General features: G+C 44.3%; 3 protein-coding genes across 6 annotated transcripts; 1 reads left to right on the top strand and 2 right to left on the bottom strand.

Moving 5' to 3' along the window:
- Positions 1–303: 303 nt before the first annotated feature.
- On the top strand, positions 304–9422 carry fam149b1 (family with sequence similarity 149 member B1). Of its 4 annotated transcripts, none has more exons than XM_034552356.1 (16): positions 304–767; positions 1316–1432; positions 2029–2173; positions 2850–2995; positions 3159–3302; positions 3704–3865; positions 3969–4150; positions 4245–4387; positions 5025–5093; positions 5635–5747; positions 6005–6229; positions 7072–7195; positions 7398–7523; positions 7740–7821; positions 8218–8355; positions 8516–9422. In XM_034552356.1, the coding sequence occupies exons 1-16, from the start codon at positions 721–723 to the stop codon at positions 8596–8598; spliced, it is 2046 nt and encodes a 681-aa protein (XP_034408247.1). In that variant the 5' UTR covers positions 304–720; the 3' UTR covers positions 8599–9422. The 4 variants fall into 4 exon arrangements, with proteins under 4 accessions (XP_034408247.1, XP_034408246.1, XP_034408249.1 ...); XM_034552355.1 differs by having other exon boundaries at positions 2847–2995; XM_034552358.1 differs by lacking the exon at positions 5025–5093.
- On the bottom strand, positions 9406–11817 carry dnajc9 (DnaJ (Hsp40) homolog, subfamily C, member 9). The gene is made up of 5 exons (XM_034552360.1): positions 11472–11817; positions 10697–10837; positions 10087–10341; positions 9852–9938; positions 9406–9762 (listed from the first exon to the last, which is right to left on the bottom strand). Exons 1-5 carry the CDS (start codon positions 11643–11645, stop codon positions 9655–9657), a joined length of 765 nt encoding a protein of 254 aa, XP_034408251.1. The 5' UTR covers positions 11646–11817; the 3' UTR covers positions 9406–9654.
- A 660-nt stretch (positions 11818–12477) lies between these two features.
- Positions 12478–20856, bottom strand: ndnfl (neuron-derived neurotrophic factor, like). Its single transcript, XM_034552215.1, has 4 exons — positions 20514–20856; positions 17705–17957; positions 16125–16249; positions 12478–14796 (listed from the first exon to the last, which is right to left on the bottom strand). Exons 2-4 carry the CDS (start codon positions 17881–17883, stop codon positions 13370–13372), a joined length of 1731 nt encoding a protein of 576 aa, XP_034408106.1. The 5' UTR covers positions 17884–17957; positions 20514–20856; the 3' UTR covers positions 12478–13369.

Raw genomic sequence — 20856 nt, 5'->3', positions numbered from 1 at the left:
AATTCGTTATTTAAGTTTGATGCTCTCATATTTTCTTTGTGTGACTTAGACGGAAAAAACGAAAAAAACGACTGTGCTTTTCGAAAAACGACATTTTTTTTTTTTAAATTAAACTATATGATAAACTATAATGTTTCTGTATTTTTTTTCTGTATTTTGGTTTTTTCAATTAAACCATAAGACAAAAACGTACACGGACCAATCACGTTACGCAGTGCATGCTGGGAGTCGTAGTGAAATGGCTAATAATCCAAAGGTCATTTGGTGGGAGTCCGAAATCTATTTCCCGTGAGACAACGGGAGCTGCGTATCCATGACAGCCGTATTATTGTTGTCACTGGCGCTAACTTTAGCACGAAGGTGGCGACAGCTCGCCCCGCTCACGTTATATTTTAAAATGTAAAACGTAGCGTTGATTGATTGGCAGCTTCCGGGCCGCGCGAGACGCTCATTATGAATAAATACACACCGCTATCCGTGCCTTGTTGACGTTTCATCTGTCCGTCCACGTAACGGCAGCTAGCTTACAGCATCCTCCCAACCGGAGCTCGTGTAGCCAAAGGCGCGTCCAGCTCCCCCTTCGCTCTCGGGGCGTTTTTATCTGCGGACCGGAGGAAATATGTTGGACCTTCGTCTGAACAGTTCCCAGCGAGTCCAGGACGTGGAGGCGAGCAGGAGAGACGAGGGCCTGAGCCCATAACACGGAGGACACGAGGGAGAATGATTTCACGGTACAATAGAAGACCCGTATCGCACAAGCTTGAGATGTGAGTACCGAGAAACTGTGACGTTTCCAGCTGAGCACTGTAAACACGGTGTCCCCAGCTGTCAGAGGATGATGGTTTTTATTATACACTGGAGGCAAGTGAGATGGGTGATTGACTAATGACTGGGAAATCATGTTTGTATTGATCCAGCTATACTGACTACTTCCAGTCTGTCGCCTGGTTTCGACTGGAAAACCCAAACTACTAGCTTAAGTCACCCCTTTATTTGAAGGAATAGCATGTCCTTGTTTTCATGGTGTCATGTTTTATCGGCAAGTAAAGTCAAGTATATATTATTTGTGTTTTAAAGAGCTAAGAAATGCACAACCACCAGTATGATCCCTTATACAGATAGAAGAGTTATGATAAAGTCCACGTGGACAATCAGCTGTTTTAAACTATATTTTCATGATGTCTTGTCATGTTGTGATTGTAAGCCCATCACCGATCAAACACAGCACAGGTCTCCTCTCAAAGATGTGATCACACAAACTCACTTTTATCATTAGACTTTTTTGATCGATGTTCTCAATCTGTCTTTTGTGTAGACGTGGGTTGTCACGCAGCAGCCTTGACCACCACCCTCTCCCAGAGGAAGCAGACGATAACCAAACGCCTCAGCGTTACCTCCATGACCTCCAGGAAGCTGTCTCCGCTCACAACAGGTAACTGAGTCCCTGGTCATTCAGCAGACAGGCAGCCCTGACTTGTTCGGCCGGGAGACAAACCTTTTCCAGAGAAAGGCCAGCATGAATGTACTTGGAGCTAGCTACACACAAATACTCTTGGCTGTGTGTAATCTTATATTGTCTTGAGTGGACAGCTGATTCTCAAGGCCCCTTGCTATGTGAAACAAGACACCCAGAAGCAGTGGATTAATTGATATCACATTGCCTCCTTCAGATGTGCAGTTAAAAGAATAAATAATGAGTCAGGCTGGTGGAATATTCAATTACTTTGACATTTGCCCTCAATTTTCCACTTTGAAACTTTGCCTTTTGATTATGTCAGCAACCACCATCAGTCCGATTTACGCAGCCACATACCAGAGACCTGGTTTATATTGTGACAGCGTGAGTTATGGTGTTTGTATACGCTTGGTCAAATCTCTGGGTATATTTGAAACAGGTGATGGTTTGATGTGGGTAGAGAGATTGTTGGAAACATAGATTATGAAATATATTCCCTACATGAGAGGAGGTGAAGCATTACTGATCAAACTGTATACACACACCTAAAACTTCTTGTCCTTTCTATGTAGCTCAGAGACGTCTGCTGCCTCGGGCCACTCCGACTGCCCCACCGTCATTTCAGTGGACTCCAACCCGTCCTGGTCAGGCATCCACAGCTCCACAGGCACCGGCATCTCCACAGAGAGGAGCTCTGTTTTCTCCTGGGGCTACGATGTAAGTCTGTTCCTGAGATCCTAATATGTATCTGTGATGCCAGCCCGACTTTGTCTCTCACACTAGAAATATACAGTACACCAACACACACACACGTCATTGTTTTTCCTCCAGCATTTATTCATCCTCTCAGTTATTGTGTTGCGAAGATGAAAAGATGCCACAGACAGACTTTCACACGATTTAAATTTACTTACTAACATTTGTCACCTTTTGGCAAACCTGTGGAAGATGCCTCATTTGTCTGCTTTTTTTCTATATGCAAGACGTGGTTCCACTGGATATTGGTTTGTTATTATGCTGTGCTTTCTAGCCTCAGCTGGTCCTACAAAAAAAGTCCAAGACTCAATTATTTATTTAGTGAGTTGTCCTCAAGCTGTGTCTGAGAAAGGGGGAAAAAAACGTTCTCTTTCTCTCCGTCCTTTACTTGTTTTTTTGGCGTAGCGTATGAACAATCGTGCTTGACCTCAAACGCATACAGACATTAGGGGCTAATTATTATGCATGTTGAGGCTTGAGATAAAAAAAGAAAAATAATTGCAGTGTGTTACCAATAACTGACGAACAGACTGAAAAGCTGCAGCTTTTTATCCACGAGCCGGTGTATGAGAACAGAGGAATGGCGAGCTGTCCTTCCTGTGTCTCCATTTCTTTTTGTTTTTCTGTCCCACGGGAGTTCGACAAGGCAGCGTCACGGCAGGTGCAGCAGATGTTTGAGGAGATCGACAAAGAGCTGTACGAGGGGAGAGGCAGCGGGGGAGGGATCCTCCAAGGGCTGCAGGAAGAGTGTCAGCAGTGGGCCACACGTTTCCCACATCTCCGGTATGTTTTTACCACGGTTTCCCACCGACCTCCCGACTCTTTACTTCAGGGTACAAGCGGGATCAAAGATTAACGCTGATTGGAAATGCAAACCTCAAGAAAATATCCACTCTTGTATGAAAACACAATTATTTTCCTAAAATATTCGCTGTGTGTCACTCAGAATCCTGGGGAATCAGCTGATGTGTCCCAGTGACGAGGGCTTCCAGTGGTATGCTACTTCAGGGGAAGGCAGCTCTGCCGGCTGCCCGTCGTCAGCCAAAGAGAGCAGTGTGAAGTCCCAGGAGAAAGATAAGAGTGGCACAGAGTAAGTTTCAACCGCGCTGACGCACTGGTTGACTGTCTGATGTCAAAAGGACACACAAGTTCACCGGCTAGATACATTTCCTTGATATACTTTTTGAAACAGTATGCCTCTCTATTTCGAGTGGCTGTTGGTCGGCTGTCCAGATGACTGGTACAAGGGCATCCATTATCGAGCAGTCCTGGTTGACTCTGTGGTTTTGTGACCTGGATGCTCAGGCTTCTTATTCAAGTTCAAAAGTTCTTCTCAGGATCTTCCTTTTCCTTTGCATCCCGAAGTTGAGTTTCAAATGTATTGATAGAAAACATACAGGATGAGTGGGCTTGTGTCTGTGAGCGTACCGTTCTGTGTGTACGTGTTGCGGTGCTTAACAATGTTGTGCCCTTGTCTTGGGGGGGGGGAAGGTTGACCGTGCAAGGCAGGAGAGCGGTGCTGAACGAGGCCTCCTCAGCACAGTTGGATGAGCCTCCTGGCACCTCCGGTGGCTCCAGAAGCCCCGACGAGCCGAGAGTGATTGAAGTGGAGGGCCTGATGGAGGAATACCTGGCTTTCGATAGCAGGGACTTGTGAGTTACTCACTGTCCTTATGTTGCACTGTTATGTTCTAATGCCAGAATCTATATCTGAACTTCAACTTTGAAAATGATTCTCTCCATATTCCTTCTGCAGGGAGGACGACTGGGAGCAGGATTGTTCGGAGTCGGGTCGGAGGCATCGTTCTCTGCCCCCTGTCTCTCCATACCGGTGTCGCCGGCAAGCTGTTCTCGACCTGCTGTTTGATGATGTGTGGTGGCAGCTGGTTGGCTGGATGAAAGAGCTGGTTCAACGCCACTGGGAATGCTGCACCTCAAGTAGAGCTGAACTTAACTATTCTGCGTGCACTGGACCTAACTTGCATCGTCAACTGTCCATTCTTATGGAGGTTATTGTATATTTGATTGGCAGGCGATGAAAAGATTTCTGGGATCTTAAGCCCTGTGCCGCAGGACTCCCAGAACCCCTTCATGCTGCTCTCCATGCTGCCGACGATGCTGCCCAAACTCGGCCAGAGCAAGGTGCCCCCCCTCACAGCTGGACTGCAGTTTCAGGTCAGTGGTTTAAGGGGCGCTGGGAGGCAGCAGGCCGCGTCTGGGGGAGTAGACTGGGAGCCTTATCTCACTTTTAGCACTGTCGGCAGTTCACAAGGTCAATTCTAAACAAAAAATTCATTAAAATAATGATCCTTTAACAAAAGTAATCTATTTGGGCTTTTAAAAGACAACAATGAAACACGGTCAATTATGATGACAATTGTGACCTTTTATATGAAACTTCACATTGCTGTATTCAAACAACAGTTTACAATTGACATTGAATTCATCTTCTTCACTGTAACTTACTGCAATAACTACCATAAAAAGAAAATGATGTCTTGTTCAAGAAGAAGAAGCGTTACACTGTGAGGTCGTAGCGTATCACGTGTCTCTGTTCCACACTTTTTGCACTCCTGCCTGTTCTTTCAGTCCTCCAGTGCTTCCAGTTCAGTAACTTATATCACTGTTTTCTTTTCTTCCCTCTTTACTCTTTGCCCTTCACTTTGCCAACGTGTTTTGTGTACCTTTTCTTTTTTTTTTTCTTTCTTTCTTTCTCTATGTCTTTATTTCCCTTCATGTTCTTGACTCAACTCTCTCTTCCTTTCTTCTTTATCCACTATCTTCCTTTGGTCATGCCTTTTTCTCCTTAAAGAACACAAAGTCAAGGGGCTCAAAGCACAAGTCCAGACGGAAATCCAAAAAGCAGAAAAGGCCTTCCACTGTATGTAACTCCCTCACTTAGAGCCGACATGGTGGTGTGTTGTGTGCACGGCGTCCATGCTGGCTCATTATCATTATCTCTAGAATAAATGTGCTTGTGCCTGTTGATTAACCAGAATAGATTCACCTCTTCACTGCAACTTGTTTTCAACATGAACTACTTTTATTTGTTATTCTTTCTTTTCTGTCACAATGAGAATGTTGGAATGTTTTTTTTTTTTTTTTTTTTTGGTGCTAGTTATTGCTTTTGTTGCATTTTGTCAATGTTATTTTTGGTTGGTGGTATAGCAGATATGGGGTCCTCCTGACATCACTGCATGCTTTGACAATGTGCTGTATTGTACATTAACTAACCATGTGGCCACTAGCCTTCATAATAATACAATATTTCTATCGGACCTGTCTTTCCTCCTATATTATGCCTCTTACATCTCCCCTAATCATTTCCGTCCTTTTGCATCTTTTCCCCTTCTCTCCCTCCCCTGTACCCCTCTCTCCTCCTATCACATTACCTTCTTACTTCATCTCACACCATTCTCCAGGCGGGAAGGGTCCCAGTAGGAGCAGCAGTAACCCAGCACAACCTGAATGACCTAATCGTGATCCACAGCATCCCCCTGCAGCAGAGGAACCTTGTTGTGCTGGAAAGAAACCAGTATGGACACATTTAACTCTTCCAGCCAACGAGCATTGGTGCCACAATGGAAAAATAAAAGCAATCCTCCAATGGGAATGAAAGAGACATAGATGTCTTGTAGTCCTTGTTTTTCCATTCATAGATAAACACATTATAGAGACATAGCTGTGTCTTTGTCCCTGGTCCTAACACCTTGTTTGGCAGAGTACACAGCCAATTGGCGGCAGATGGAAATGCCCATTCAGGGATATGTCCACTCTCTTCTCGCCATACAGGGAGCCAGAGGACCGGGCGGCTCACAGACCAGGCTCCAGCGTGGTCCCCTCCAGCAAACTGCGGCCTCGCAGAGCCCTGGAGCAGAGCTCTTCCTCGCTGTCCCGCCCGGCACAGTCTGCACGACGTAGAAACCCTCCTCCCCGGACCCTCCTGCCACTGGTTCCCAGTCTGAGTCAGTCCTGTGCAGCGGGATCCATGGATGAGGTCATCCGTGGGACACGTCTGTGAGTTTAAGCATCATGGGAACCCCCGCCAAAACCCAATCTGGCCTTTTTTTTAACTCTCATTCTCCCCTGCGGGCTCTGAAGTTGTGAAGAATACTGTGAAAACAGACTCTCTTTCAACTTGTGCCTGATGGCTCATGGGAAGGCAACTCCACAGATGAACTTGTTATGAACTGCAGGTGAAAGAGTAATAGTTTAAAGTGTGCCATGTAGTTTTCCCTTCATGTGGAATGTCAATTTTTCTATCTAATGTTTCTAGCGCATGTTTATTCCATTTTTAGTGGATCCATCAGGTTTTTAAATTAATAGTTTGACATTTTAAACTGAAGAAAAAACCTTTTGCTTTTACTTTACTTTTGCTTTTGCTACAACTTACACTTAGGTTTTTTAGTACGGATTAAACAAACTACTTACAACACATTAATTAGCATTAATTAGTGAGTTCAGAGGCACTGGTAGGCGGCTTTTTATCTTTGGGTGGCACAAGGCTTGTTGTTTCTCCCTGTTTCGAGCCTTTATGCTAAGCTTAGCAAACGGTCACCTGGCTCCAGCTTCATATTTAACAGATTTATGAAAGTGGGATTATCTCATCTGAATCTCATCATTCATGTCCCAAAATGTCAAACTATTCCTTTAATATCGGAGTACTGTGACACATTTGTTCTCTTCACGTCTGTTCTATATTTAACAAAGTAACTACGCTCTCACACAAAGTAAAATTCTACCAATCGACTTTCATCTTCACACCTAAGCTGTGAATTTTCACAATTCCCACAGCCTTTTCAGAAGGAAGTATAATGTTAGAATAACCATAGAATAATCAATCTGTTCTTCTTCCACAGACCCACAGCCAGCGACTGCCTGACGTCTGCCTTGTTGCCTCTGAGCAGGAACACACTGCTTCCCCCCATCAGCACCGGAGACCCCGAGTCATCTCACCCGGGGCAGCAGTGCAAACCGGCACAGGTCGAGTGAAACAACACTAAATCACAACTACTCCGACAATGAAAAACGTGTTACATCACATGACACACAGATTAAATGAAGGCTTTCTGAATACATAAACGATGCCAACCAGTAACCAGAAGGTCTTCAAGCGTAGAGCCTTAAAACTATTGCAGTGAACCACCTGTGACCAAAGGTGTATTTGTTATTTCCATCCAACCAGCGTCAGAGAGGCCTGTCCAGCCGCGCCCACAGTGCTATAAATGACGAGGCCGGCAGTTCAATACCAAGGGATCGCCACCACCTACTGGACGTCTTCTCGCGGCCCAACACCACCCACACATACAGGGTGAGATGCTCTTTATCGTCACACGGCATTCTATCACAGGTGGCAGGGCAATGATTTTGTGTATCTCCCTTTTTTTGTTTTAACCCATCCGGTTTAAGTCTTTAAAAGTAATGAATTGGCAAAGTGTATCTTTTGAATTGTATGATCAATGGCAATGTTATTGTTAGCGGTTTGAGTATCGGAGACCATGTGTTTGACCCCTGGTTTAATTTTCAGTCCGACACTCCTTACCGTCGTTCCTTCACAGTGTTGGACAACATCGGGCAGGGGCGGCCAGGCAGAGCCTCTGTAGCCACAGGTCAGAAATTCAACTTCATTTGTTGCATATCAAATCAGAAGCTCCCGGAAAAGGGATGTGGTACACCACGAACGGTGGCTCCCAAATATAATATATTTTAAAAAAAGATATATTTTATATATAGATATCAATAAAATAAATATATAAAACATATATATATATAGATATAAATATATAAAACATACATCATTCTAACTATTTATCCATTACTTTAAGTTACATATTTTGAATGTTTATCCACAGGTTGGGAATCCCTGATACTGTACACTGAGACCACTACTTTTTATTTGCCTGTACTTGTACTGCACATACCCGGGGCTCGCATAAGATATGGAGCTCGTAGTACATCAGTTATCCACAAGTCTTATTCATTCATTTATTAATTAATTCCACCAGACTCTCTTGGCATCGGTGTGACGGGCATCAGTCTTGGCATCAGCAGCTCATCTTTCTTGGACTCGTTTTCCCACCACCCCATGGGACACTCGCCCATCAAAGACGAAGAGGAGCCAGACCCACAAGCCCCTGTCCCGGGTCAGTAGATTAAAGCACTGATGAAAACTCCTCCAGACTTAATACACTATGAATGAAAGAGGTTGCAGCAGCTGGCTTCAAGTCAGATGTACCTGCTGGTAAGATGATTGAAGTCGGTTTCTTCATTAACTTCATTATTTATTCTTCCTCCTCCCCACAGCGACCCTGGTGCCTGTATTGGTCCCACCTCGCTCTTACACCAGGGGAAGCATCTCAACCAGAGCCAGCAGACCTGGCTTGTAGTTGGCTTCCAAACCCTTCAGCCATTCATCTTTATTCACCTCAACAAAATGCAACCCGCTGCAGCATATGCGCCCCCTTTTTTTTTTATTACAGAAGTAGCAGATTTTCTTTCATATTATGCTGCTTTGGTAAACTTTTTTTTTTTTTAAGGCCTATTTTTGTATTTCAGATATCAGCTTATATGGCTGCCAAACACACAGACACTTCATGTGCAGCATGAGCTGTATGTGTGGCCATGTGTACTTTGTATGTATGATCGGAATGTATATCTATTTATGTGAATGTACAGTATATTATCCTCCGTGTTGTGTTGGTAAATGACTATGCGGGGAACAACACATCCCTCTAGACAGGGATAGAGAGGATAACAAGCACTTTCTTGTCTCTCTGATGCTACATCAGAGTTTGGTACTGTATCTTTTATAAGGACACCATTTTCAACTCAGTTTAAAATCCTATTAATCAGAAGAGGGAATATGCTGGCTGAACATCTCTGTAGCCCAAATGCTTTTACATCTACACCTCAAGGTACATGTATAAATAGAAGAAACTGTAAATAACTAATTCATCATGTCTGTATAAATGACTGTATTTGAGGTACATTTTCCTTATAACCTGAGCAAAGCCATGTGGGGATGCTTAGACAGGTAACATCAGGGTCACTGCACGAAGGGTAGTTTCCCCTTCATTCGTTAATAAAATAATTTATCATGCTACACATGTGACAAAGCTTGAAAATCAAAGCTTTTCTTCGATGCATTTTATTTTTATTTGATACAAAATAAATATTAAAAAGCTGTGTACTGATGAAGTATATAAATATGTATTTATTTGTTTGTTTTTTTATGAAGACTGAACAAAGAAAAAGGACAAGAAATAAAAGATTAATTTACATTTTGAGAAAATCGAGTGAGGCAGATAAAGGAAATACAGAAGGGAGCAGCCGAACAGCTGCTGGTCATTCATGGGGCCGAATGCTCTTATTAATCTAAAAGTTTAACAAGTTTCCCCATTCATAAACATTGTATCTGCTATAACCAGAGCGTCTACATCTTCTCACTTTTTTCCTCTTTTTCCTTTTTTGGGCTCACTTCCTTTGGAGTATTTTGCTTCCAGGTCAGAGAGGAAACTGTTGAAATTCTGCTCTCTGGACTTCTGTTTTTGCTGGAAAATAAGAATGAAAGGATGGTTTTAGATAGAAAAAAACAAACAACCCCTGAACCGCTTCATACATGTAAGTTTGCATTTGTTACCTTAAGCATCATTACAAGACTGTCATCCTCCTCACCGAGCCCCATCTCTTTCTGCATTTCTTCTGCTTCCTGTTGCTCCTTAGCAGCCTGAAAGGTTAATTGCGTACATTGATATACGTAGAAGAGTGTAAAAGGTGTTGGAGGTGTCTTTTGGCCATCCAACAAGAGTGAGAGAATATCTAGAAAAATAAATAGAATATGAGCTGTAAGGCTTCGACGCCAACACATTTCTCACCCTCTTCCTACGAGACTTCTTCTTCTTGTCACTCTCCTGCGTAAACGCTGGAAAGGATGTGACTTCCTCGGCCTGGATGGCAGCCTGGATGATGCTGCAGAGCCTCGGCTCATCTTCCTGGGAGCAGCACATTGCCGAAGCCGTGATGGCGTCCATGTTTCCTTGGTGCTGCACATACAGCTGGATCACATCCTGCCTCTCCTCTTCAGAGCCCTTATATTTATTTTCAAATTCAAGGATCTCCTGCACCGTAATCTGGGAGGAGGACGGAGAGGAAAAGCAGGTATGACAGCTGCGGATCAAGGCAGTACAATTACTTTCATGTGCAATTTTATGATGCTGCAGAAAATAAACTAGTCAAAAAATATAAATGTTGCAATAATCCACCATTATCCTTGAGTACATTTATGTTGAAGACTTATTTGTTGCACCATGGTAGGTGCAGTGACACCACATTGATCCCCATCTACTGTATACCATTTAAAATACAATTTCTGGAATAGAGAAATACCTCCTGGTGTTACATCATTGCAAAGACAAAGCAATGTGAGCGACTCATCATTAAGTCAGATTTATGACAATAAAGTAAACACTTGCTGTGCTCCACTACCTTGGGGAAGAGCAGCCTCCAGTAGTCTTCCCAGCAGCGGTCTTGACTCAGGACATCGGACTCTTCATCTACCAGCCCCTGCTCATCATAGACAGCTCTCTGCTCCTTATCGCTCAGCACCGCATACAGCTTTCCCAACACCTGAAGGGAACAAAGACGAGATGCAATTTGCACACATTTGCTGGCCTCATAAAAAAAACATATATACACATACATATATACACTGCAATTAAAGAGCAGGTATTTTTTACTTGACAATATTGGATTAACAGGAATATCAATGCTATATAGTACAATATGTCAGGTATTTAATCAACTGGACAATTAAAACAATCCAGACACTTGGCGTTAACTACATAAAGGATTGTCTGATATATACAGTTCATGGGTATTGTGATATGAAAACACAAACATTGCATATCTTCTAATCTAAAAAGGATATGCTGCTGACTTTTGGTTGATAAAATATCTAGTTAGCTGGGTGGTATTTTATGAGTATATAATACAACTGGAAAGTCAATACCAAAATAAAAATATATAGCCATATCTGAGTATATTTTGCCCCTTGCTGTCCTCAAAGCTCTTTGGCCTCTATCAGAGGGGGACACCAGCAACGTTCAAAAACACTCCTGCTTTCCTACTTACAAATGATCTGAACTGAGGAGTGACTTCACTGCTCCACTTAGCTTAGCTGTGTTAGCTCACAGTAGCTCATTAAGCTAGCTAGTGTTCGTTGTGTGCGCGCGCCGTCTGACAGCCGAGAACGAGCGTTAACCTGAAACTTCTCCGTGGCCAGCGGGTCTTCGGGAGCCCGGTCCGGGTGCACTTTCAGCGACACTTTGTAGTAGCTCCTCCGGATCTCAGTCTCGGTTGCCTCTTTGTTGACGGCCAGCAACTCGTACAGGTTTGAGGTCTTGAAGAGCTCGTGACAGCGCTCGAGCAGACCCATCCCGACAGTTGAGACAGGAGTACGTGAATCCGGGGGAAGTATTTAGTTTAGTTTTGTGCCTAAATGTCCAGAAGTTACGTACGTTTTGTTTTTTCTTCCCCTGCTTTCCCTTTGTTGGTGATATCAATTTGGCGCGCTGGACTGTCAGATGCGCTCGTGCGTCCTGCGACGTGCTGACGTCACGAGAACACGCGCCCTCTTATTGGTTCCCATTAGCGAAGTCATCAGACGGAAAAAAAAGAAAAATATATATGAAATATTGAAAGAAAAAGACAAGATAACTTAGTTACATTCTTTTAGGTATTATTCAAACGTATACTAACAATGTGTTCATTTAGTTTCCGCCACTATCTTTACTGTTTATAAATGTTCATATTGATTTCAAGTGAAAACTAAACGTGATCCGTCCGTTGATACTCAACTATCACGTGTCAAATGGTTCAACAAAACCTGGCATGAATATAAACATTCCTCTTGCTTACATCTTATCTTATCTAATCCTGATTCAATTAATACAATCTAAACTCACACTTTTGTATCATTGATCCTAAACGTATATATCTTTAACTGAACGTGACTTAACACTATCATGACTTTACTGACACACTTTACTCACTATAAGAATTATACTGCTAAAGTAGTGTAAATATGTCTGAGGTAATATTTGATTTATCTTTTGCAGCCATGGGTTGTTTGGTAAATATTAAAAAAGGAATTACTTGACAGCAAAAGGACAGTTTTGTCTTTCAGATAAAAAGATACACATTTGACAATCCAGAGTTCAAACAACAGAGGATACAGTATTTCAGTTACCCTGTAATATATTGTACAACCTGGGTCTTTCCAAGGCGGCCCCAACTAGTTCCAAAATAAACACGTTTAATCAATACAAAAAGGAATTTAATGTCATATATTAATATGGCACTGAGCTGCACAAAGCTTCATCTACTACAGTACAAGTGAAAGCTATCTGAAAACAATTTTGTTGCAAAAAAATCTAATTTGACAATCCAGTTTCCATACATGCATCACTCAGTCAAGAACGTACAGATACCCTAGTATTTATTGGTGCGTTTGAAGCAGCACAAGAACACATCAAAGACAATGAGGCAAGTCACTAAGTATTTTTCACTGCTTCATGCGAAAGCAGAACACAAAGATACACACTGACTTTGAACTAAGCATCTGTAAATTGCACCCATCTGTGTTTATAAGCCTGTACAATATGCAGCATTGGAGATATATACACTGCAAAGCCCCCCTGTTCTCAGATGTTATCCAATTATTGCCCCATCTGTTTCTGTTGCATATTTGGCAGAGTCTCTGTTGTTGTTTTTGTATTGACTTTCTGTCATCACAAACCGAATCTGTCCCTTTGTACTCCGACACAAAATAAGAACTTGGACAACTGGCACATCATTACCATGAGAAATAATGAGAAACAAACAATGACAAAAGCACAAGAGTTGTATTGTAAATGCGATGAACTTCAGCTGGTGTGCAAATCCTTCTCATAAGCTTTCCATCCACTTGCATAGTGCGAGTGGAGTTTGAATAAAACCATTGCTCCTCCTCTTCGGGGAATATTTCTATGTTATGGTAACAGTCTCTCCACAACAGTCAAATGGCTTCGTTCTCATGGTCAGTCTTTTCAGCATGTCCATGGCCGATGAGTTTTCCCCTAAACTGGGACAGTCTAAAAACCTCCTGTAGGGGGCGGCCACTCAGCATTCCTTTCTGGTCTTTACCATCTTACTGGTGTACTTGATAGGGATCCCCCAGCGTCTCATTAGATAGACATCAAACACATAGGCCATCCCCGGCTCCAGGCCCCCGATCACAGCTGTAGTGACGGCCCGCCGAGGATTCAGCTCCTGGAAATACTTGCAGAGAACCCTCTCGGTGTCAGAGCGGGACTCTGGTCCCAGACAGGGGGCAGTTTGAGCTGATGCTCCCCCCGCCTCAGCTTCACGGTCTGCCAGCTTTCTGCGGTACACGCAGTACAGACTTCTTTCTTCTGTGCCCATCCACGCCAGGGTGACACTGTTGCAACCACGCAACCGGTTGAAGGATTTTATCTGCAAGGTGGAGGGCAGAGATGGGATCCCTCTGCGGTGGTACGCTGAGGAGGTCTGCATTTTGACTGAAGCCATCAGACCTCCTGGGAGAGCTGGGTCCGTGGTAGTGCCTTCTCTCTCCAAATGGATGAGATAGGACGGACTTCCCTGGAGCCAAATGTGCACTAAATCCCCCCCCACCGCCTGTGAGGTCAAAACCTGACCTTTACTGGACACAGTGACCGTGACCTTTTCACCTCCACCGCAGCTCTGCAAGGTGAGGAGGCCACTCTGCTGCCCGCCGCGAGGAAGGAAACTGAAGAACTGCTCTGAGTTGGAGCCTCTGTCGCGGAAGGTCACCCACCTCAGCTCCCCTTCTCTCAGAGTGATGATGGACGCCCGAGCCTCCTCGTGCGTTCGAGCAAATGTCCCCTTGTACGCCATGCTGGTCCCGTTCATCCTGTCGATCACAAAGACGTCAAAGTAATACTGGGTTTCGGGCAGGAGCTCAGAGACGGTGCAAACGCTCTCTGTCCCCTGACACACACACTGGAGATCAGCATATTTATCAGCGAGGGAGGAAGGTGGACTCTGGGCTTCCGGATAAGAGTCCCACTGCTGCCACCACCACTCTTTCAGAATCGGCCACACGGTCACTCTCCTCCTCTTCTCCTTTTCTTGTTTCTGCGCCTTCTTTTTTCCCGTGCTCTCTTGTGCAGCACAAAGACTGGGGTAGTTTTTCTGAGAGTTGACAAGGACACAGTAGTCATAGCCTTTTGGCGTCTGAGGGTGGCTCGTTATGGAGGCACTGGGTGCCCAGCTGAGGGTGACGCTGGTCATGCCTACACCTAATGTGTGGACTCTGGGGTCAGCTGGGAGGAGAGGGAAGGCCCCCGAGGGCCCCGGGCCTTCATGGAGGTACACTGTAGCTCTGGTGTTCTCCTGTTTGGAGCGCAGCCTCAGGATGTAGATGGAAGTCTGGGGATAGGGAGGACCCCTGTAGGTGTTTACTGCATTGCCCGTGAAACTGTGCATTTTCTCCTCAGTCCCAGGACCTCGCCACCACACCTCAGGCGTACTCTTTTTGGTGCTCCCTGAGAGAAAAGAAAGAGAAAATGAAAACATATTTCTACACATATAAATGATCAATGTGTGGTTGCTTTTTGCTACTTCGTTTGGATGCTTGACCTTCACTGTGCAGACAAAGACCCTCACTACAGGAGATCTCTCTCATATTCTGGGGGTGGGATGACACATTAAGCACTCCAAATTGCAAACAAACAGCGCACCAAACCTGGCTGATATAAAGAAAACCCTAACGCCTCATAAAGGAACAAATACATAAATACAATGTCAAATGCCACTTAAAAAATGGTTGCTAGTTTTTCCATTCATACCTAAAGCCATTGTCATTTTGAAGTACACACTCTTCACTTGAATAACGCAACCGTCAAATTAACCCGGAAAAAAACCCGTCACCACTCTTCATCGCTTCCCGAGATGAGAAATTGCTTCTCAAATGAGACCAAATGTTACAGAATCAAAGTGAATAATTCAGGGTGGTGATGGGGACCCACAAACCCACTGTCTGAATGATTCATGTGTCATTTTTGTAACTGCACAACGTTATTTTACCAAGTAGAGAAGCCTTTTTAGTTAACCTGGAAAAAGTGTTCATGGAACACTCTGAGGTATGTTTTCTTTTCCAGAAATCTGCACCGACTTAACTTAGAAATGTGATTACTGTGATTTACGTTGAGCTGACTGGTTTTAAGCCTTTTTGTAATTTGCTTGCTCTATTGAACGTTTTAATTTCCTGAGGTTATTTGATTTGTTTGATTGGATAACAAAGCGCAAACTACTCAGACCATATTCAATGTTTTATGAGATTCTGAAATCCAAATCCAAACATTTGTGTCAGTGTGACAACCAGATATGATCACACTCACTGTTGCTGTCCCTGTATGAATATATAGCATTTCCTGCGCTTTGAGTTGAAACAAACTGGTACAATGAGTGTCATCTGTCTTATCTACCTCAGAAGTGGTGACAAAGACATTTTGAGACAATCGCATTTTGAAAAAAGAATGAAGGCCTCAGCTGTTATATGATTGGATGAAGGGAATCCGTTTATTGGTCTATAAATGAACACCAGCAGTAAATTAAAGCCATGACCTCCAGGCTGCACACACAAGGACAAACAAGCAATGCAAAACCAATAAACCTTATAAGACGTTGAATAGTTTGATCATCCTTTCTACTGTACTACAAACTCTCTTCTCCAAAGTAAGACTAGAGTATTTGCCCTCTACTAAACCCTTATCGCTTATGATAATATCTAATTGATTGTCTGGCTAAGCGAGATGCAGTGGTGATCTTCGGGGTAACGCGGGTGCAGGTTGTGGTCTTACTGTTCACTCACACTGCAGGCTCTTGAGGGGTTTGTCCTTCAGGGTGCGGGCTGCCAAGCTCCATTCGATGGGGAGGTCACACGGGCTGACAGTCACCGACATCGCCGGAGCCTTCTTCTTCAGCGTGAAGTATAGCCTGAGGAGAAACACCCGCGATAACCGCAAAGAAGTTGTTTGATTCATCACATGGGAATGTCACAAAGATAACATCCTGTTTCCATTCAGCTGCGAGGTGATGAATGTGAAGACAATTATCTTCCCGGTACATACTGTGTGCAACATTCTTTCATTTTGCTGGATGATCTGCTGGTTAGCATTATTTTTTCTTTATTTTTTCAAAAGCTTGAAAATTCCAACGTGGCAACGGTCGCCAGTCGCTGTCTTCCCATTTGCCTCCATGCTGATCGGTCGTTTGATAGCAGATCAGGAGAGGTGACCTGGGATCAGATGATAAGGCTGCATTGACCATTTCAGATGGATATCTGTTTGCTGTAACTATCTGGGGCCGTGCTTTGCATAGAAACTAATAAGTCCCTTATTGTGATCTCATGGTATCGCATGTTGGATAACAGATTAGCATTTTAAATGGCAGTTAAAGGACATTTAACATTCCTGCTGTGGCAGTCTCGTCTTATTTTAATTAGAATAATAATCGTTGTTAACTCATGAGTGAATGTTGAACTGTTCTCCTCCCCAAGGACGCCTGAATATGAAGCCTGTCTCTTTTTTTACCCAAACAGTTATGTAACATGTCATTTCTTCACAGCTAGTTTACCTTTCATGAAAAAAAAAAGCAACTGCGTGGTTATTTGTTTGTAAATATGAGTTGTCCGTCCTTACGAACATCATTATTTATGACTCTGTGCAGATGGTGGCGGTTCCCAAACAGATGTGCAACACTGTCATTCTCAAGGACGCTTTGCGGCTTATTTAATAGCGTGATTAATTTCGGTATCAGTGTTTCCCCTCCATTATTTGCCGTGTGGTTCTGCATGACTGCACCGGCGGACAGACTGCAGCACACAGGGAGCTGCGTTTCGCAATTTTCATCTCCCAGTTTCAGAAAGCAGGCACTGGCACTGTTGTGTAGGGTTCAAGCCAAATGGGCTCCACTTCCTCTCCCTCTCGCTACAGTGGTGCTGGAATCAGCCACCGTCTCCAAAACGGTGGTTGGCGGATGGCTGGTGACTTGTTATTGAAGTGGAAAAAGTGGAACGTCTGATGAGCAGGTTTCAAGATGTATTCATAAGCCTTAAATGAACTGCAAACAGGGGAACATCTGATGACTGTTATGGAGTAATTTAGTACGGCCTTGGGTTTAAAAAGCATCTTTACTGTCAGTCACAGCCGGTGGTGGACAGTTCATACACAAATATTGTTTAGAGGTACTTTACTTTACTTTACCTTAAACTTCCACGCCAGCATATTTCAGAGGGAAATGTTCTACGTTTTACTTTATATTTGATAACTTACTTCCAGATTCTACACAATATAATCAACAAATAAACTATGATGTATTAGGATGAGATAAGTTTCACGTTCACAACTAGAGCACTTGCTTCGTATTGCTTCGCCCTCTCTGTTAACCAACCTGCGAGTTCGCCCTTTGGGGAGCGTCACAGAGGTGATCTTTCCTTCCGGGAACCATGTCGTCGGGCGAAGTGGCACCTCGTTCTCAGGTGCCAGGGCGGAGTGCACCTGGGGCCACGGAGAGCCACCAAACAGAGCCAAAGCTACCCCAAGACACCAGGACAGGGACCTGAGGGCCATCGCGGCTTCTTGCTGTCTGCGTCGTTCGCTCTTTGACTTTCCTCAGTCACCACGTCTTGGATATCTCCGGGGCTCTGATGGTGGAGAGGTCAAGGTCATCAATCAGAGCCCATCAGCAACACACACACACACAAACACACACACACACACACACACACACACACACACACACACACACACACACACACACACACACACACACACACACACACACAAATACACTCAGTTAAACTTCTACTGTACTATGCAGACACTAAAGAGCCGTAGCGGCTGCTGATGATTCATTGATATGAAGAAACATCCTCTCCTATTCAGACAGAATTATTCATGCAGAGGAATAGAATTTGCCATGCTATATTACTCTGTGTGTGTGTGTGTGTGTGTGTATAGCACAGTTTGAAACTCCCTGTGAAAAAAAAAAACTTTTCAAAGTGCAAAAGTGGGTTTCTGATCACTCTGAAGTCAATGCCTTTACATTGACATTTCTATTTTTAGTCGGTGGAGTTCATTAGGGGTCTCAGCAGTCACTTTATCAGGAGAAAAGTCACGCCATGCTGATGTGTAGCGAGGTACACAAACAACACCTGGAGGTGCTCAGATCCAATCAGCACGAAACACCTAACAAGAGCTTGTATCCCCTCCTTTTATGTATCTGTATCTTTTCTATCTTTTATTCTATTTATTTCACACCCTTTCACAGTTTTTCATATTTTTCTTATGTGTATATTTATATACGGGCGTGTGATTGTGTGTCTGTGTGTGTGTGTGTGTGTGTGGCTGTGATTTAGTGATAGTGTATAGGATGATTACAGGTCTCACTGTTCCTCTTTCTCCCCAGAGAAAACACATTTGTTCAAAGTCACAAACACACTCCCCGCCTTCCTCTAACAAGGTGTATTATGTCAGTGCTGCGCCCTATAGATCAGATGACAATCACAGTGGAACCATGGAGGCGGCTACAGAAGGTACATCTGAGTCTTTCGGGCCCCGGGACGCGCAGAGATCCAAAACTCACAAACCGTCGTAGAGCTACAAAGTCGCACAGAGGCGTCTGCTCATTATCCTTGCAAAGAAAGAGCGGGGTGGGGGGGGGGGGGGGGGGGGGGAGTGAACGACCCATAAAGCTTTAACTGAGAGACATGCAATGGGTGAGAGGCAGATTGCAATGGGAGGGGAGGGAGGAGAGGCTGGGGAAGAGAAGGCTGGGGAAATGGAGAGCAAGAAGAGGAGGATGTCGGATCAGTAATTAGAGGGAATGAGACGGAGGGAGGAAAAGAGGAGAAAGTGCAACTGGAAAAGAGAAGATTGGAATCAGAGGGGGGAACAAAAACCATTGCCATGCAACAAGGTCACAATGGATCTGTTATGGTGTTTTAACCAGACACATGAAGCCGAAGGTGTTTACTTTTGCCCAACATGTCGAATGTGTCTCATGTGTCACATTTTTAACAGACGGCTGCACAACCTCACACTCCCCCCCCCATTCAGGCTTGATAAAAAAAATGAAGACAGAAAAAAAAAAAAGCTTGGCGGGCTTGTTTCTTCAAAACGCTGCCGCTGATGAAATATGCATACGGCTCCTCAGCAAATTATGGCCAATTGAATTTTCATAAGGCAAAAAGGCTGGGTCTTACAGGGAGAGGGAGCTTAGTGAAGTTAACCACCGCCCTCTATAAATAAATACACACTCCCCTTTAAACACAGGAGCCCCTGACTTTGATGGTCCCGCTCACTCTCTCTTATCCCAGATTGTCAACCTACTGCATAAATACAGTTTGGGTTTTAAATACTGATATTTCAGCCCTGCTCTGTTTGTCTTTCTCTCCCTCTCTGCCCTTCCTTTTTTTGCCTGCTTCTCACTTCGTTTGGCCCCCCTCATTTAGAAGTGGACGCAGGCTCAGTTTCGGAGGTACAGGTTGAGTGCCGTGTGCTATCGGTCTGCACATTGTATTCACTATCTTCTATCTCCCGGTGCTGTGGCAGGACCATCTGCCTTCTGTTATCTGTGGGCAGGGACAGATTAAATGGCATGGGGTGGTCCCTGCAGGATCCGTTGTCCCCCCCCAAACTACTATGAGCACAGAACTGGCCTGTGGTTCATGGGGCCGGGTTGACGAGACGATGGCGGGGAAAAAAAAATACAATGACCATGGAACTTGGTAGGATTTTACAGCTGATTTTCTACCCCGATGCGTCTACATTTGAATATTTTAACCCTTCTCCTGTCATTGCTTTCATTGTCCCTCTGTGTATCTCACACACTTTGGTACAGTGTCATGCTCTTTCTCAATACATACTTTATGACTTTTCCTTTCTAATGACAGGATAATTATTGGTAGTCAAGAGAGAAAAGACAGACACAGTGAGCAATAAAATACAGATGAGCACAGCCTTCAAACATGCTGTCAAGATGAAAACACACACACGCACACACACACACACACGCACACACTCAAACACACAAATAACTGATCCAAAGAACAAGTTGCTGACTTAAATATCTAGTCGAAATATGAGACGCTGACACTTGCACGCACACACACACACACACACACACACACGCACACACACATGCACGCATGCACGCATGCACGCGCTCTGCAAGGACAACAACACGCATGCATCCTTACCTTGTCTCAGTGCACGCTCTCCCTCTCCTGCGCAGGAAGTGAGGGATGGGATCAAATGAGAGAGGGAGAGAGGATGGAGGAGGAGGAGGAGGAGGAGGAGGAGGGGATGAGAGCCGGTTGCGAGGAGAGGAGGAGCGACAGCAGGTTGCTGTTGGGTGTTCCTCTGACTCCGTCTCCCATGGGCTGCTGCTCACTCCCTACTTCAGGAGGTGTCTCTTCGGGGCTCAGGTGTACCTCCGGGGCTGTCCCAGCGCTGGTGCCGTGCGAGGCTCCCCAGACACTCTTCTCACTCTCTGTCTGTCAGCCCTTCACACGTGGAGGCTTGTCCTGTCAGTGGAGCCTG

This window comes from Cyclopterus lumpus, chromosome 15 (genome assembly GCF_009769545.1).
Source record: "Cyclopterus lumpus isolate fCycLum1 chromosome 15, fCycLum1.pri, whole genome shotgun sequence".
Classification (NCBI taxonomy): Eukaryota; Metazoa; Chordata; class Actinopteri; order Perciformes; family Cyclopteridae; genus Cyclopterus; species Cyclopterus lumpus.
Note: the sequence above shows the minus strand (reverse complement) of the source record. Positions and strands in the feature narration are given on the sequence as shown.

Excerpts from the sequence above, each read along its gene's own strand:
- fam149b1 (XM_034552355.1), top strand. The coding sequence starts at position 721 with ATGATTTCACGGTACAATAGAAGACCCGTATCGCACAAGCTTGAGAT. Across the intron at positions 3,303-3,703 it reads AAAGATAAGAGTGGCACAGA|GTTGACCGTGCAAGGCAGGA; the intron begins GTAAGTTTCAAC and ends GGGGGGGGGAAG. Across the intron at positions 7,524-7,739 it reads ACACCACCCACACATACAGG|TCCGACACTCCTTACCGTCG; the intron begins GTGAGATGCTCT and ends TTTAATTTTCAG.
- dnajc9 (XM_034552360.1), bottom strand. The coding sequence starts at position 11,645 with ATGGGTCTGCTCGAGCGCTGTCACGAGCTCTTCAAGACCTCAAACCTG. Across the intron at positions 10,838-11,471 it reads TGGCCACGGAGAAGTTTCAG|GTGTTGGGAAAGCTGTATGC; the intron begins GTTAACGCTCGT and ends TGTTCCCTTCAG. Across the intron at positions 9,763-9,851 it reads GTCTTGTAATGATGCTTAAG|CAAAAACAGAAGTCCAGAGA; the intron begins GTAACAAATGCA and ends CTTATTTTCCAG.
- ndnfl (XM_034552215.1), bottom strand. The coding sequence starts at position 17,883 with ATGGCCCTCAGGTCCCTGTCCTGGTGTCTTGGGGTAGCTTTGGCTCTG. Across the intron at positions 16,250-17,704 it reads CCCAAAGGGCGAACTCGCAG|GCTATACTTCACGCTGAAGA; the intron begins GTTGGTTAACAG and ends GTTTCTCCTCAG. Across the intron at positions 14,797-16,124 it reads ACCCCTCAAGAGCCTGCAGT|GGAGCACCAAAAAGAGTACG; the intron begins GTGAGTGAACAG and ends CTTTTCTCTCAG.